Source organism: Tachysurus vachellii, chromosome 9, assembly GCF_030014155.1.
Source record: "Tachysurus vachellii isolate PV-2020 chromosome 9, HZAU_Pvac_v1, whole genome shotgun sequence".
NCBI classification, from domain to species: Eukaryota; Metazoa; Chordata; class Actinopteri; order Siluriformes; family Bagridae; genus Tachysurus; species Tachysurus vachellii.
The window spans coordinates 22,262,425-22,275,312 of record NC_083468.1 but is presented as its reverse complement, the minus strand read 5'-3'; the positions used below and the strand labels follow the sequence as shown (position 1 = coordinate 22,275,312).

The 12,888-nt window shown below is 43.5% G+C and overlaps 1 protein-coding gene across 6 annotated transcripts in view; it reads right to left on the bottom strand.

Annotated features, from left to right (window-relative positions):
* Positions 1-12,888, bottom strand: part of shank3a (SH3 and multiple ankyrin repeat domains 3a) — a 242,946-nt gene that overhangs the window by 10,550 nt on the left and 219,508 nt on the right. For 5 of the 6 annotated variants that reach the window (XR_009649025.1, XM_060878260.1, XM_060878261.1 and 2 more), the window contains 8 exons: positions 11,646-11,728; positions 7,007-7,131; positions 6,738-6,873; positions 4,361-4,441; positions 3,448-3,471; positions 3,116-3,240; positions 2,782-2,887; positions 88-2,569 (listed from right to left, as the gene is read on the bottom strand). Coding sequence is in view for 5 of the 6 variants with exons in the window: in XM_060878260.1 (XP_060734243.1) it covers positions 88-2,569; positions 2,782-2,887; positions 3,116-3,240; positions 3,448-3,471; positions 4,361-4,441; positions 6,738-6,873; positions 7,007-7,131; positions 11,646-11,728 (3,162 nt within the window). In the remaining variant the exon portion in view is untranslated. The remainder of the gene's footprint in view (positions 1-87; positions 2,570-2,781; positions 2,888-3,115; positions 3,241-3,447; positions 3,472-4,360; positions 4,442-6,737; positions 6,874-7,006; positions 7,132-11,645; positions 11,729-12,888) is intronic. The other variant, XM_060878263.1, reaches the window with a different exon arrangement.

Below are 12,888 nucleotides of genomic sequence, written 5' to 3'. Positions count from 1 at the left end.
GTTCATGGAAATGCTTCAGTGCAAAACAAAAACTATAATATGTGATCAGTGTGATTCCAAGCTCTGCATTATTAAGCACCTACTCACCTGGCACCGGCCACAGGAGACTTGCGTCCAGGGTCGAGTGAACCTATAAGTGGCTCTTCACCAAGTGAGCATGTATCCTTGTTAAGCTGCTGCAGTCTGGAGCTGAGCTCACTTATCACAGTGGGTTTGCCTTCCTCTGCGCCTGCAAGCGGACGGGGTTCTATGGGGTCCCCCCATAGCTTGGAGCGTCTGTGGAAGAGGTAGCGGGGTCTTGTTGGGCCCGAGGTCCCCGTGGCAGCAGCCAGCGCAGCTGCATGCTGTTGTGAGAGCAGCTCACTATCCGAGGACTGTTTGAGCAGGGGGTCCCTGAAGGTTACTGGGCCTTTGCTGAGCTGAGACTTGAGCTTTGGCTTTGGAGGCACTGGCGGCTTATCAAGGATGAAGGTCTGGCCGTCGGCATGGGACGTGTAGGTGTCAGTGGGCTCACCACTCTCTGAGGATAGGGTGGACATGCTGGAGACAGTGGAGATGGTACTCGTGGTCTCCAGGTGGTGATCGCTGGAGCTGCGAGTGTCCACCTCCTCTACTCCAGAGTCAGCAGCAGACTCTGGGCCCAGGTGGGGCTCAGATGGCTTCCCTGAGGCTGCTGGTGGGCCGCTGGTGGCAGGGGCCTGTGCTGCTGTAGCGGCTGCAGTGGGAGGGGTAGGACTGGGAACTGTAGATGATTCTGAGGGGGTCACTAGCTTGGCTTTTGAAGGAGTAGCAGGAGCTGCAGGTGCCTTCACTAGGAGACCATTTGCAAATTCATCTGGTGGAGGAACCACACCAATTTTCCGCAGCTCCTCCCGTGTCTCCTCATCACTAGAGGACAGCATGGCAGGTGGTAAGGTAACAGAGTAGGGCTCCACATCTTCCTCTGAGCTTCCCTGGGCCAGGGTTTTATCAGAAGATGGGCTAGAGGATGCCTGGGGTGTTTTATCTGAAAATGGACTAGTGGGTGCTTGGGGGGTTGAGGGTGTGGCAGGAGTCGGAGTTGGTGTGGAGGGTGTTTCTGGGCTGGGAGACTTGGTCCGCTTGATTTCAGCTAATGTGGGCTTTGGGCTTTCTGAAATGATGCCTTTCGGAGGAGGGGAGGCATGTTCTGGGCCCAGTCCAACGGCTTGACCATTACTGGTTGCATGAACCATAATAAGCCCAGCAGTCTTATGCTGTGATGTGTCCATGATACTGATGATCATGCTTTTCTTGTTTTCTAGCCTTTTATCCTCTTTCTTCTCTGTTCCCACCACTGTTTCTTTTCTTTTGGTTGTTGGTGTCCCCCAAGAAATCTTGCTAGTGGCGGTGGATGAGTAGCTCCTTTTTTCTCCAGGTGAAAAGGACAGCGATGCAAGATCCCTCTCACCTTCAGCCTCTTTGGTCTGGGTGTCCATGAACAGCACCCCACCAGCAGCCTCATGCTTAGTCCTAGGCTCAGGGCTGCTAGCAGGGGATTGGCTCTGGGAAGTTAAAGCCCGTTCCCTTGCGGCCAGCGCAAGTGCCAAAGGGGAGTTGGGGTCAAGGGGCTTCCCTGTCAGTGGGTGGATAAATGTTGTGCCACTTGAAGAGGGTCGCAGTGCCAGGGCAGGTGGAGGCAGCTGACCAAGTTCACTGGTAAGCAGACGTTCGTCAACAGAATGAGACTGTGTGAGTAAGTGGGATTCCAGCGGTGGGGCTGAGCTGCCTTCCATGGTGCCCACAGACAGGAAGACTGTGGATTTTCTTCGATCTTCAAGACGCTGCTCCCTGTCCTTGACAGCACCAGCAATTGCGGCAGCAAAATGCGCTTTTCCCTGCAGCAGACCCTCAGCTTGAGCTCGACTGCGTTCCTGTAGCAGCTGCTGCTGGTAGTAATCTGCCCTGCTAGTATGGTGAGCTGCCAATCGGCCTGTGGGTGAATGCTCCCTGGAATGGACTGAAGCCAGTGCCAGCGAGGCTCGCTCTTGGGCATCCTCCACTTGCAACTGCTTTACTAGTGGGCTCTTCCTGCGTTGGGGCTTGCTGGGTGGTGGGGTGTACAATCCCATGCTGAATTGGCCAACATTAGCGTAAGGGTTGTCAATAACACGTCCTTTGCGCTTGATTCTTTCTGGTGGGGTGGAGGCTGGGCCAGGCCTTGGGATGTCTGTGGGGTCTACAGAATGGTGGGATGAGTCTTGCAAGAGAATCATGGAACGTGCCTTCTTTTGTCGATCTATGTGGGCACTGTGGCGTGGGGGTTCATACAGTTCAGCAGACATGGTCTGCGGTAGCCCATGCAGTCGGGGCTCAGAGCCTGGCTTAAAGCTGGAGCGACTGGGGTCATGAACACGGCTCGGTGGAGGGGGTGGGCAGAAAGGTGGCGGTGGACCCATGTCCAAGTAGTAGAGTGAGGGTGGAGGAGGTGGTGCTGTCTGAGGTGGAGGAGGGATATTGTGACTGTCTCTCAGGGTGTCCGTCATCGAGGAGCTCCGTGGAAACCTATGCTCTGCCGCCAGGGCAGATAGCCGGTCCTCCTCAGTAGCTCCTGTACAGACAAGCACAAAACACCAAAAAGAACTCTTTCAGCACAGACTGGTAGCAACAGTTATCCTCTTCACCCCTTAAGTCTGACATTATAGCGACTGATATAGTGATAAAAGGAAATCAGTCAACATTAGTAGATAAGACACAAATGTAAAATGCAATCCAAAAAAATTATAAACAAAAAGTAAAAATCCATAGAAGAGGAAAGCTTACCGAATGACTTGGTTCTGGACATGCCTTTGGGCAGCTGAATGTGAGCTTTTTCCAGTGCTGGGTGAACAGAACCATGGAGAGCAAGACCTTGCCGCTCGAAAAGAGACTACACATGCAGACAAGTTGTTAGAGCACAAATATATATATATATTATATATTTATATATATTTTATATATATATATATATATATATATATATATATATATATATATATAAATATATATATTATATATATAATATATATTTGTTTGTGTATTTGTATATGTGTTTTCTATGCTAAGTCATGGAAAACAGCTTAGTAGCATAACTGCAATCCTCTGTATGGTATCTCACACTGATTTCTGCTGGTGTAATTCGGCGGCTGGTTGGTCGTTGCTTCACCGTGGCTGCTCTGTAGTCTGCCTCTACTTGCGGTCTCATTGCTGACTCCTGAGAGGCCAAGATTTCATCTAGCCTTTCTGTACAAATGCATGCACACATACACACCCACATATACCACAGTATAAACACATACAGAGACACACACATATTACATATATTCATGCCGATCAACATCATATTCTTTGGAATACACATTCGTATATTTACAGATTTATAAGCACTTTCTTTCATGCCATGAGAGTCACTAAAGCCAATTTAACAATGTCAGAAATATAATAACTCACCTCCTCTCCTCCTCCTTGCAGATGCTTAGCATGGAATAAACAAAAGCACTTTTCTATTAAACTCTCACAGCAATCAATATATTTAGTACAGCAGTGGAAAGTATAACATGCAACCCAACAAGTCATATTTGCAGAGAACTGTCATACTAATGTCATGTTTCAGATGCAAGTTACCTTTCTAAAACAACTAGAGGGGAATTATTAGTATGTGAAGACCAATTACAGCATTTAAACCAAGAAAGGCAGTGTATATCAAACCAGGAAAAGCTGGCTGGTGCTTTGAAAGTTATATTGGTAACTCCACTTAGACCTTGGCAGTAGTATAGCCATCTGAATTAAATATTACACCTTTATATCCATGTGAATTTATTTTTTAGAGAAAGTTATGGGAAATCCTTGACTAAAAGTTCCCATTTTGGTCCCACCTTTTTATGAAGTCTGTACTTCTGAAGTCTGAAGTAAAAAAGTATTCAAATGAGTAAAGCTATATGAATCACAACTAGCAGCATGGTGTCTAATATCTGATACATCCATACATTTTGTTATGTTTTCACTATTTCTGTAAAATGGTGTTAATGATTTTGTCTTTATGTGTATGTTAGAATATGAGGACAGATTGAGTGGAAAAGACAGCTGATGTGTTGAACAGCCCAAATGACAGAAGAAAGATGACACAGTGTAGCATGCAACAACAGAGAGAGAGAGAGAGATAGAGAGAGAGAGATAGAGAGAGAGAGGGGGGGGGGGGGAAAGAAAGACAGAAGCGATGAAAAATGGATAGATATAGCTAGACATTTAGGACACTGCCTCCAAAAATCTACAAACAGGTAGGTGCAAATATATATCTATATATATATGCTGTAGTACTATGTCTAGATATGTGTATGTATGTTTGAACATGTGTGTGTCTTACCCAGCTCCTCAAGCTCAGCAGTCATGCTCTTGGACCTTGGCGTGAGTGTGGTGCTGGGTGCTCTCTTGGGTGGCGGTGGTGCTGTGGATGAAAGGCAGGGAGAGGATGAGGAGTGGTGGCGCATTGCCACCCACCTGTTTCCTACCTGCAACTGCCAACGCTTCTTGTGCACCTTCATCTCATGCGGCTCGACCAGACCTGACACCTTCTTTGGCTGTGCCACTTTATTCACACTTCGCTCTGATGCAAACTTCTTCATGTCTCTTGCTCTCTCACACCCACACCCACACCCACCCACACACACACACACAACACAGGTCACTCAGCTAGGCCCCTTGTTTGAGTCTGACTCCTAGCCATACCGTTCCCCACCTCTCTCTGTCACATTCCAACTGCACAAAAACACACTCCTCTTTTTACATCCCTTCATTCTCCCTGTTCGTCAATCCTCTTCTTTCGTTCCTTCTTTCCTCTGGACGCTCCCATTGCCTCTCTGAGCTGAATGTTCATGCTGAGGTAACACTGCCAACACTGCGTTTACACACGACCCTAATAAGGCAAGATGCAGAGAACGACAATGGACACAAAGTTCCAGAAGAAAAGATGCCTTGGTTTCTTCACTCCCTATTCGCTCGGAAACCACACCGAGCAGACAGTGAGAAAGAGAAAAAGAAAGAAAGAGGAAAGTAGAAGTAAGGGAGAGAGAGAGAGAGAGAGAGAGAGAGAGAGAGAGAGAGAGAGAGAGAGAGAGAGAGAGAGAGAGAGAGAGAAATACCAAGGCTTGATGCAATGCTTAATTCAAACGTTCATTGTAGTAACCATGGCAACTCTGGCAGGAGCAAGGCCTGGGTTGATGCAGCTAAACTGCGAGAATCACTGTGTGTGTGTGTGTGTGTGTGTGTGTGTGTAAGAGAGACAAGCAATGACAAAAAGTGGAAAGTAATTCCAAAACTTCAATTGATAGTTATATAACATGTGTACATTGTATTAATATTCACCTCCATATTTAGATGTATCCTAGACTAGTAACAATACACATCAATGTTAGAGGTAAAATAAAGCTGCTTTTCAACTGTTCAAGTTGCCTGGACACACACACACACACACACACACACACACACATCTATATCTATATGCTGCAAGATTATGTATGCAAATGAAGCAGCCTCAGACCTTCAAACCAAATTGTGATAGTAAAAAAAACTTCAAGGAGAAAACTCTCCCTAAAATCTCCTGATATAGGTAACATTATTGGCTGTTTTGTTCTGTGTGGCTCTACAAACACGCACAGGTCAGAGACGGGTCAGAAGCGTGTGGGAGTTATAGTGGAAATGGTGGACGGTTTACATGGATACAGAATAGATTATTGTGTAGATACAGTCCCATCAGTGAAGGGTGGATACAAAATCACTACTTATTTCAAACTACCAAACTATAATACTGCATTTTCTTTTTCACTCTATGAAATCACATTAAAGCTGACACACACTACAATACCTGAACAGAACTTTATAAGGTCTGTAAAAAAAAGACGTGGAGGTGATGGTAATAAAACTCAGTGACAATAACATTGTGTGTATGGATGAGGCCTGCTGAGTCATGTTGGTTGCTACTAAGAGAAAAGACCTCACCACTCATCAATTCAAATCCCCTTTCAACATGACCTGTCACTCATCTGTCCTGTTCCTCTGTGTGATGCAAGTACTTCAATGCTTCATAGAGTTGCTTACTCTTTGTCTTTTGTCATTTTTTAACCATTATGCTAACTCTTCAGCGACAGGCTTCTTCTTTGTCCTAAGAAGCACAAGAGTGGTATCACACACACCAACTCACCTACGAATCAGCAGTGCCTATACACCTGACCCTTCTTAAACACATCGTGTGACAAACTGGCCAGAAGTCAGTTACTTTAATGGAGAGCTGAGCTGAGTGATGCAATAAAGTCTGATATAACTTTATACAAATTAGCATTGAAGTGACTCTGCCTCTGGTATAAATTACAGTGGGAAAGAGAATATTTCATTATCTATTATTTTGCCTGCCTGCCTATCATCTCATTCCTTTTTCAAACATTCCTATATCAGCATTGCCTATTAAGAGATAAAACGATAATATTGTAAGTAATTTATAGTGTGCTGCTGCATTCATCTATCCTCAAACATGTGAAGATATTCATTAGATTTGCTGGGGAAACCATGGCAACCAGCAGTAAACCCAAGTCAGGAATGTCTGATATGGAGTAAACTGTAGTGATTTAGGTGTTACAAATTGTGACTGTATGGATCCATGATATAAAGTTTTGACATTAAGTGGATTCGCTCACACTAACACACATTCCATAAATCGCATGAACGTGTACAGCATTAGTAAGTCTCACCCTTTTTTCTGACCACATCCTCAGTTTCTGGTTTGCGTGTCACCGACACCACTTTCATCAACAGATTGCTCCCGCCTTGTCGTATAAGGGACACCACCTGCTTATGGCCCACCTTCACTACGTTCACTCTGTTCACCTGCAACACACAGATGAATGTTCTCAGTCTTGGATGGAACTTCTCCATTTTCTGTTAGCTGTCATGTCTTAAATGGCTCCTTGTGAATGATGCTTTCATGGGAAGAGTTAATGAATTATAATCAAACACTTACCTCAATGAGGAAGTCACCTGTCCTTAGCCCCGCCCTCCAAGCCACACCTTCCACGTCAACAGACTCCAGGTATTGCAATGCAGGGAAAGCAGGTGTAGGGGTAAACTCTTCAATGGGTGTCTCGGCTACACACATACATACAGGAAGATATTTAATGCTAGTTCAGTTGCAACAGCCTCAGGGAATCTGGAGTATGCACACATGCACACATATCCCGATCATGTTGCTATAGCAATGGACCTGATGTTTGGGGCATTGTTGAGGCTCAGTACATTCAGCATGTGTTGAGTATAATTAAGATGGGACCGTCTGAGGCAACGGTTAGGTGACAGAAAAAAGAGAGAGGGAGAGAATGGAAAACATGACACCATGTGTGTAACAGATGGCTTTGGGAACTCATACCACCTACCCATGATGATGCCACCACAAAGACGGGGCACACACATGGACACACATTCACTCTCAGTCCCTGTTATATTCTAAGAAGTATGACTACCGCAATGCCTCACAGGTGGCCCTGCAGGAGGACTTCAGGACACCTGGCATGTCCTTCTTTAACATTTGTGCATGTTTATAAGGCAAAGTGTGTATTATTAGCCTTGTTCCCGAGGGGTGGATTGTGCTACCCTTTTAGGTTCAGTCTGCATTATCTCTAAAATCCTTTTCAGATGGCTCCATTCCCAAGCCTGATTTATAGACCTTTTATAGCAACACAGTGTGACTATCCAAGTCTTGTAGTGCAAAAGCCTTTGCAGAATAGTGCAGCACTGACTAATCTACATTCACGGTGCTCTTTATTAGGAATATCTGTACACCAATTCTTTCAGCTAATCATGTGGGAGTATCTCAATGCATTAAAACATAAAGATACAGATGAGGAGCTCCAGTTAATGTCCACGTCAAACATCAGAATTGATTCGAGTATTTCTAGGACCACTGATCCCCTTCCACCGACAACAGTCTTGCACATTCTCTCCTCAGCACTTGTCAGGTTCTCAAGAGGAGATAACAAAGCCATTATGTATTATTTTTATCTAAATTTATTATTTTTTTATTAAATTTATCTACAGTGTCTGTATTGTACAGCCTGACTTATCCCTAATAAACAACAAATTCAAAGCAGAAGGATGGCATTTACATATTTAAATCTTTATTCAAGTTATTTATAGACTTAAGATATACCTTACATATATTAGAAGCCAGAGAACTAAAGTATCCTAGCTTCTACTTTATGTAGTAGGTAAAATGATTCCATTTCCTTACATATACTTTACATTTTAGCTATAACTGTAAGGAAATGGAATCATTTTACCTACTACATAAATTAGAAGCCAGGATACTTTAGTTCTCAGGCACGGCATGCTCTCATTATTCCTGCACTGTATATTTTCATACTTCTATCCTTAGAATGTGTATTTGCCTAAAAACCAAGTGTTAAAATGTACTTTTATGGAATGCTAATGAATTACAATGTAAATTCAGTGCTGATTCATATGTTGGAAATGTTATTCTGCTTTCACTCCTAGCTTAAAAAAGTCACTCCTGTCTCCTGTAGAGTGCCGTCTTGTGGGAGGAATAGCAGTTATTTTCTTCCTCTGGTGGGAATCAGGTCTCAGGAGTCTCAGAGACTTCCTATCCAAATATCACCTTGTGAAAGTGTGAAGAAATCGGTTGCCGTTTTGTGTAAACTCCCTACTTTTCCTGTAATCAAGTAACTAAAACTGTATTTGTAGCTACATATCACCAGCAAAATCATGCAAATCATATACTGCAGTCATATACAATCAGACTGGAAAGTGACACGTTTCATTATTTCAGCTCTGTACTTCAGCAGATTTATTGTGATAGAGTAGAAAGTCAAAATAATAAAAAAAGGTCACTGTCCAATTATTTACAGACCTTGCAAGCCACAACTCTTGTTAATGCTATACTGTATATTCTAGTAGCTTTCAGAAACCTTTACATTTACATTTACATTTTACATTTACAGCATTTGGCAGACGCCCTTATCCAGAGCGATGTACATAAGTGCTTAAATCTCTAACATTGAATACATTAATGCTGGCTCACTAAGTTACATACTTAAGATACCATGAGTTTAAAACATTTGTTCAAAGTTACAAAGTGTCAAAAGGTGTGTTTTTTTTTTAAATGCAAAAGATAATGAAAGAAGTGCTAGTTGAAGTGTTTCCTGAATAAGTAGGTCTTCAACCGCCGCTTGAAAATAGCCAGTGACTCAGCTGTCCGGACCTCTAGGGGAAGTTCGTTCCACCACCTTGGTGCCAGTACAGAGAAGAGTCTTGTAGTATACTTGCCTCTTACCCTGAGAGATGGTGGAACCAGTCGAGCAGTGCTGGTAGATCGGAGCGTGCGGGGTGCAGTGCGAGGAGTGATGAGGACTTTGAGGTAAGAGGGAGCTGGTCCATTTTTGGCTTTGTAGGCCAGCATCAGTGTTTTGAATCTGATGCGTGCAGCTACCGGAAGCCAGTGGAGGGATCGCAGCAGCGGGGTGGTATGCGAGAACTTTGGCAGGTTGAAAACAAGCCGGGCAGCTGCATTTTGGATCATTTGCAGAGGACGGATTGCGTTCATAGGTAGACCTGCCAGCAGTGCGTTGCAGTAATCCAGTCTAGAAATGACAAGAGACTGAACAAGTACCTGAGCAGCCTGTGTGGACAGAAATGGTCGAATCCTTCTAATGTTGTAGAGAAGAAACCGACATGAGCGAGTCACATTAGCAACATGAGAGGAAAAGGACAGTTGATTGTCCATGGTTACCCCAAGGTTGCGAGCTGTGGCTGAAGGGGAGATCAGATCGTTGTGCAAGGATATAGCAAGATCATGACCTGGGGATGAATCACCTGGGATGAAGAGCAGCTCAGTTTTGCTAGGATTAAGCTTTAACTGATGAGCAGTCATCCATGATGAAATTTCTGCCAGACATGCAGAGATCCGGTCAGAAGCTGTGGCATCTGCGGGTGGGAAAGAGAAGATAAGTAGTGTATCATCAGCATAGTAGTGGTAAGAGAACCCATGTGAGGAAATAACTTCACCAAGAGAGTGAGTATACAGGGAGAAAAGAAGAGGACCAAGTACTGAGCCTTGTGGGACGCCAGTGGACAGTCTGCGTGGAGCAGATGTCAGTCCCCTCCATGTTACCTGATATGAGCGTCCTTCCAGGTAGGAAGCGAACCATTCCCAAGCTGATCCGCAAATCCCAAGACTCCTGAGGGTGGCTAAGAGAGTCTTATGGTTGACCGTATCAAACGCTGCTGAAAGGTAAAGGAGGATAAGGACGGATGAGAGATTGGCTGATCTAGCAGCATGTAGTTTCTCAGAGACATCTAAAAGGGCTGTCTCTGTGGAATGAGCTGCTTTAAAGCCAGACTGGTTGGGGTCTTGGAGGTTGTTCTGTGAGAGATAGACAGACAGTTGATTAAAGACAATGCGTTCAAGAATTTTTGAAAGAAACGAGAGAAGTGATACCGGTCTGTAGTTACTGATGTCTGATGGATCCAGAGCAGGTTTCTTCAGGATGGGAATAACCCTTGCGCTCTTGAAGGTAGTTGGTACCTGACCAGATGCTATGGATCTATTGGCGATAGTTGTAATGAAGGGCAGAAAGTCTTGCGAGATGGTCTGGAGCAAAGTGGAAGGGAGTGGATCCAATGGACAGGTGGTAGGATTGCAAGACTGGATGAGTTTTAGAATCTCTTCTGCTGTTACAGTTGAGAAATGTGACAACAAAGGTGTAGGGGAGTCCATACTTTACATGATCGAGGGCATTCGAGTTACTACTAGAGACCATCTTTTCTCTAGTAGTAAGTAGCATGTAAGGTTTGGGGAAAATCTATAAAGACTCTGGAATGGTGCAAAAGAAAAGAGTTCTGTGTCACAGACATGTCTCGCCAGGAGGCTAGAGAGCTAAATTTGCTGTGGTCTCTTGATGAAAACAATGGAATACTGTCTCTACACTGCCAATCAGAGCAACACTAGCCAATTACCAGCATCTGTTAACTCATGAATAGGTCATGAAAGGAATTTGCAGATACAAGGATATTCTCATTTATAGGCTGTAAATAATTATTTTCCACTGGATTGATAACATATCTCTATACATAGAAAGATACAGACAGTTAATGTAACTGCAAGGTTCTGATGTATGTAAATAATATACAGTATGATATGATTGATGGCCGGCGTGTCTGAAACTGAGATTGCTTGTTTAATTTAGGGTCAAGGCAAATCAACCTGAATGGTACACCAATCCATCATAAACCATCATGTCTTTAGGAATAACAGTCATGAGAAGCAAATCCACACGGACATCTATATTAACTGACTGCGCTTTGTATGTGCAGATTTTAACCATTTGTTTAGTCAAGAAAACACAACCAGAAACTGAAGCAGCAGCATGTCCTTCTAAGACTTCTGAACTTAACTGAACCATTTATAGATATGGCTACACATGTTGCACACTGTTCATCAATCAAACAGCAACAAGCAGCCTGTAGAGATAAGCAGCTTCATATTACAGTGCACTACAGTGGTTGTGGTTCTAATGTACTGCTCCATAAACCATTCGGTCAAGCCGCAACCTGACGATTTATTGATACATGTAGATTCTGGTCATGCTTACCTTTTGCTCCCCGCAGGACAAAACCAAAACCTTCGTTCTCTTTCTTCTGCAGCATAGCATCTTTCTCCTCAATGATGTAATCACTAGTGAGAAGAAAGAATGACATTTAGTTCACAGTTGAAATGTAAAGACAGTCACCTCTATCAAAACCTTCTTTCCACTGAATGCAACTTGCCTAGCAAATTCTGTATTAGTGTTGTTTCTTCCTCTAATACACACACACATATATGTGGTACATTCATTGCCATGTACATTACTGTGGCTAAATAGTTCTTCAGTCTTAGCTTAACCTTAGCTTTATAAATAAAAACTAATTCTATTAAAACAGATATTTGAGAACCAGCCAATAGCCAAATATCCAGCCATGTATTCCTTTTATTATAGGGACATTTGGTTGGGATAAAAACCTGCAGACATATGCAGAGAGCCCACCCCTTTCTAACTCCATCAGCAGCCATCTGTCTGGTTGTACAGAGATGACTAGAGCTGGACGCATTAGTGCACACAGCCGAGGCAGATCTGTTTTTAGATCACTCACTCAGATGAGTGTAGACTCACTGTACAAACATGACTAAAATCTCACACGCATCACACACATAACTCCTTTGCAATGCACCAATTATTGCCATATATTAATAATAACGCATATCAACGTACAACTGACAGATACGGTCTGCTCTACGTAGACTCTTCTTCAATAACGGATGAATAAAATGTAATGTTTCGTCTAATTCTAGTCATGTTACGGTAGATAATGTGAAAGGTCCTGTTTTCTCATGCTCTCGTGCTTAGAAAAAAAAGGTAAGAAAAAATATGTAACCATACACCCCATGTTCGTTACGACTGGCTAATAATAATATACTGTTTGAAGAGACGGCTTTTCTGTATATGACCTCACCCCCTTATTTGATGGACAGCCTACACGTACCTATGAAGCTCTTACTGTTGTAAAAAATGAAAGATTGAGAGAACTGATGAAGCCTTAATACTGTGTCTGCGAGTGATGGCACAGAAAAACTGCTGAGTAAGGTGTCGCGCTGATCACAACTATCTTTGTCATAGAGAATTATAATAATAATTCTCTCTCTCTCTCTCTCTCTCTCTCTCTCTCTCTCTCTCTCTCTCTCTCTCTCGGGTGTTCATCACTGATGCATTAGAAATGACAAGAACATAATTGGGCAGTGAAGAATCAATTAGATCAATTACAGATGATTCCATTGCATTAGTGCCTCAGGGTAACAAG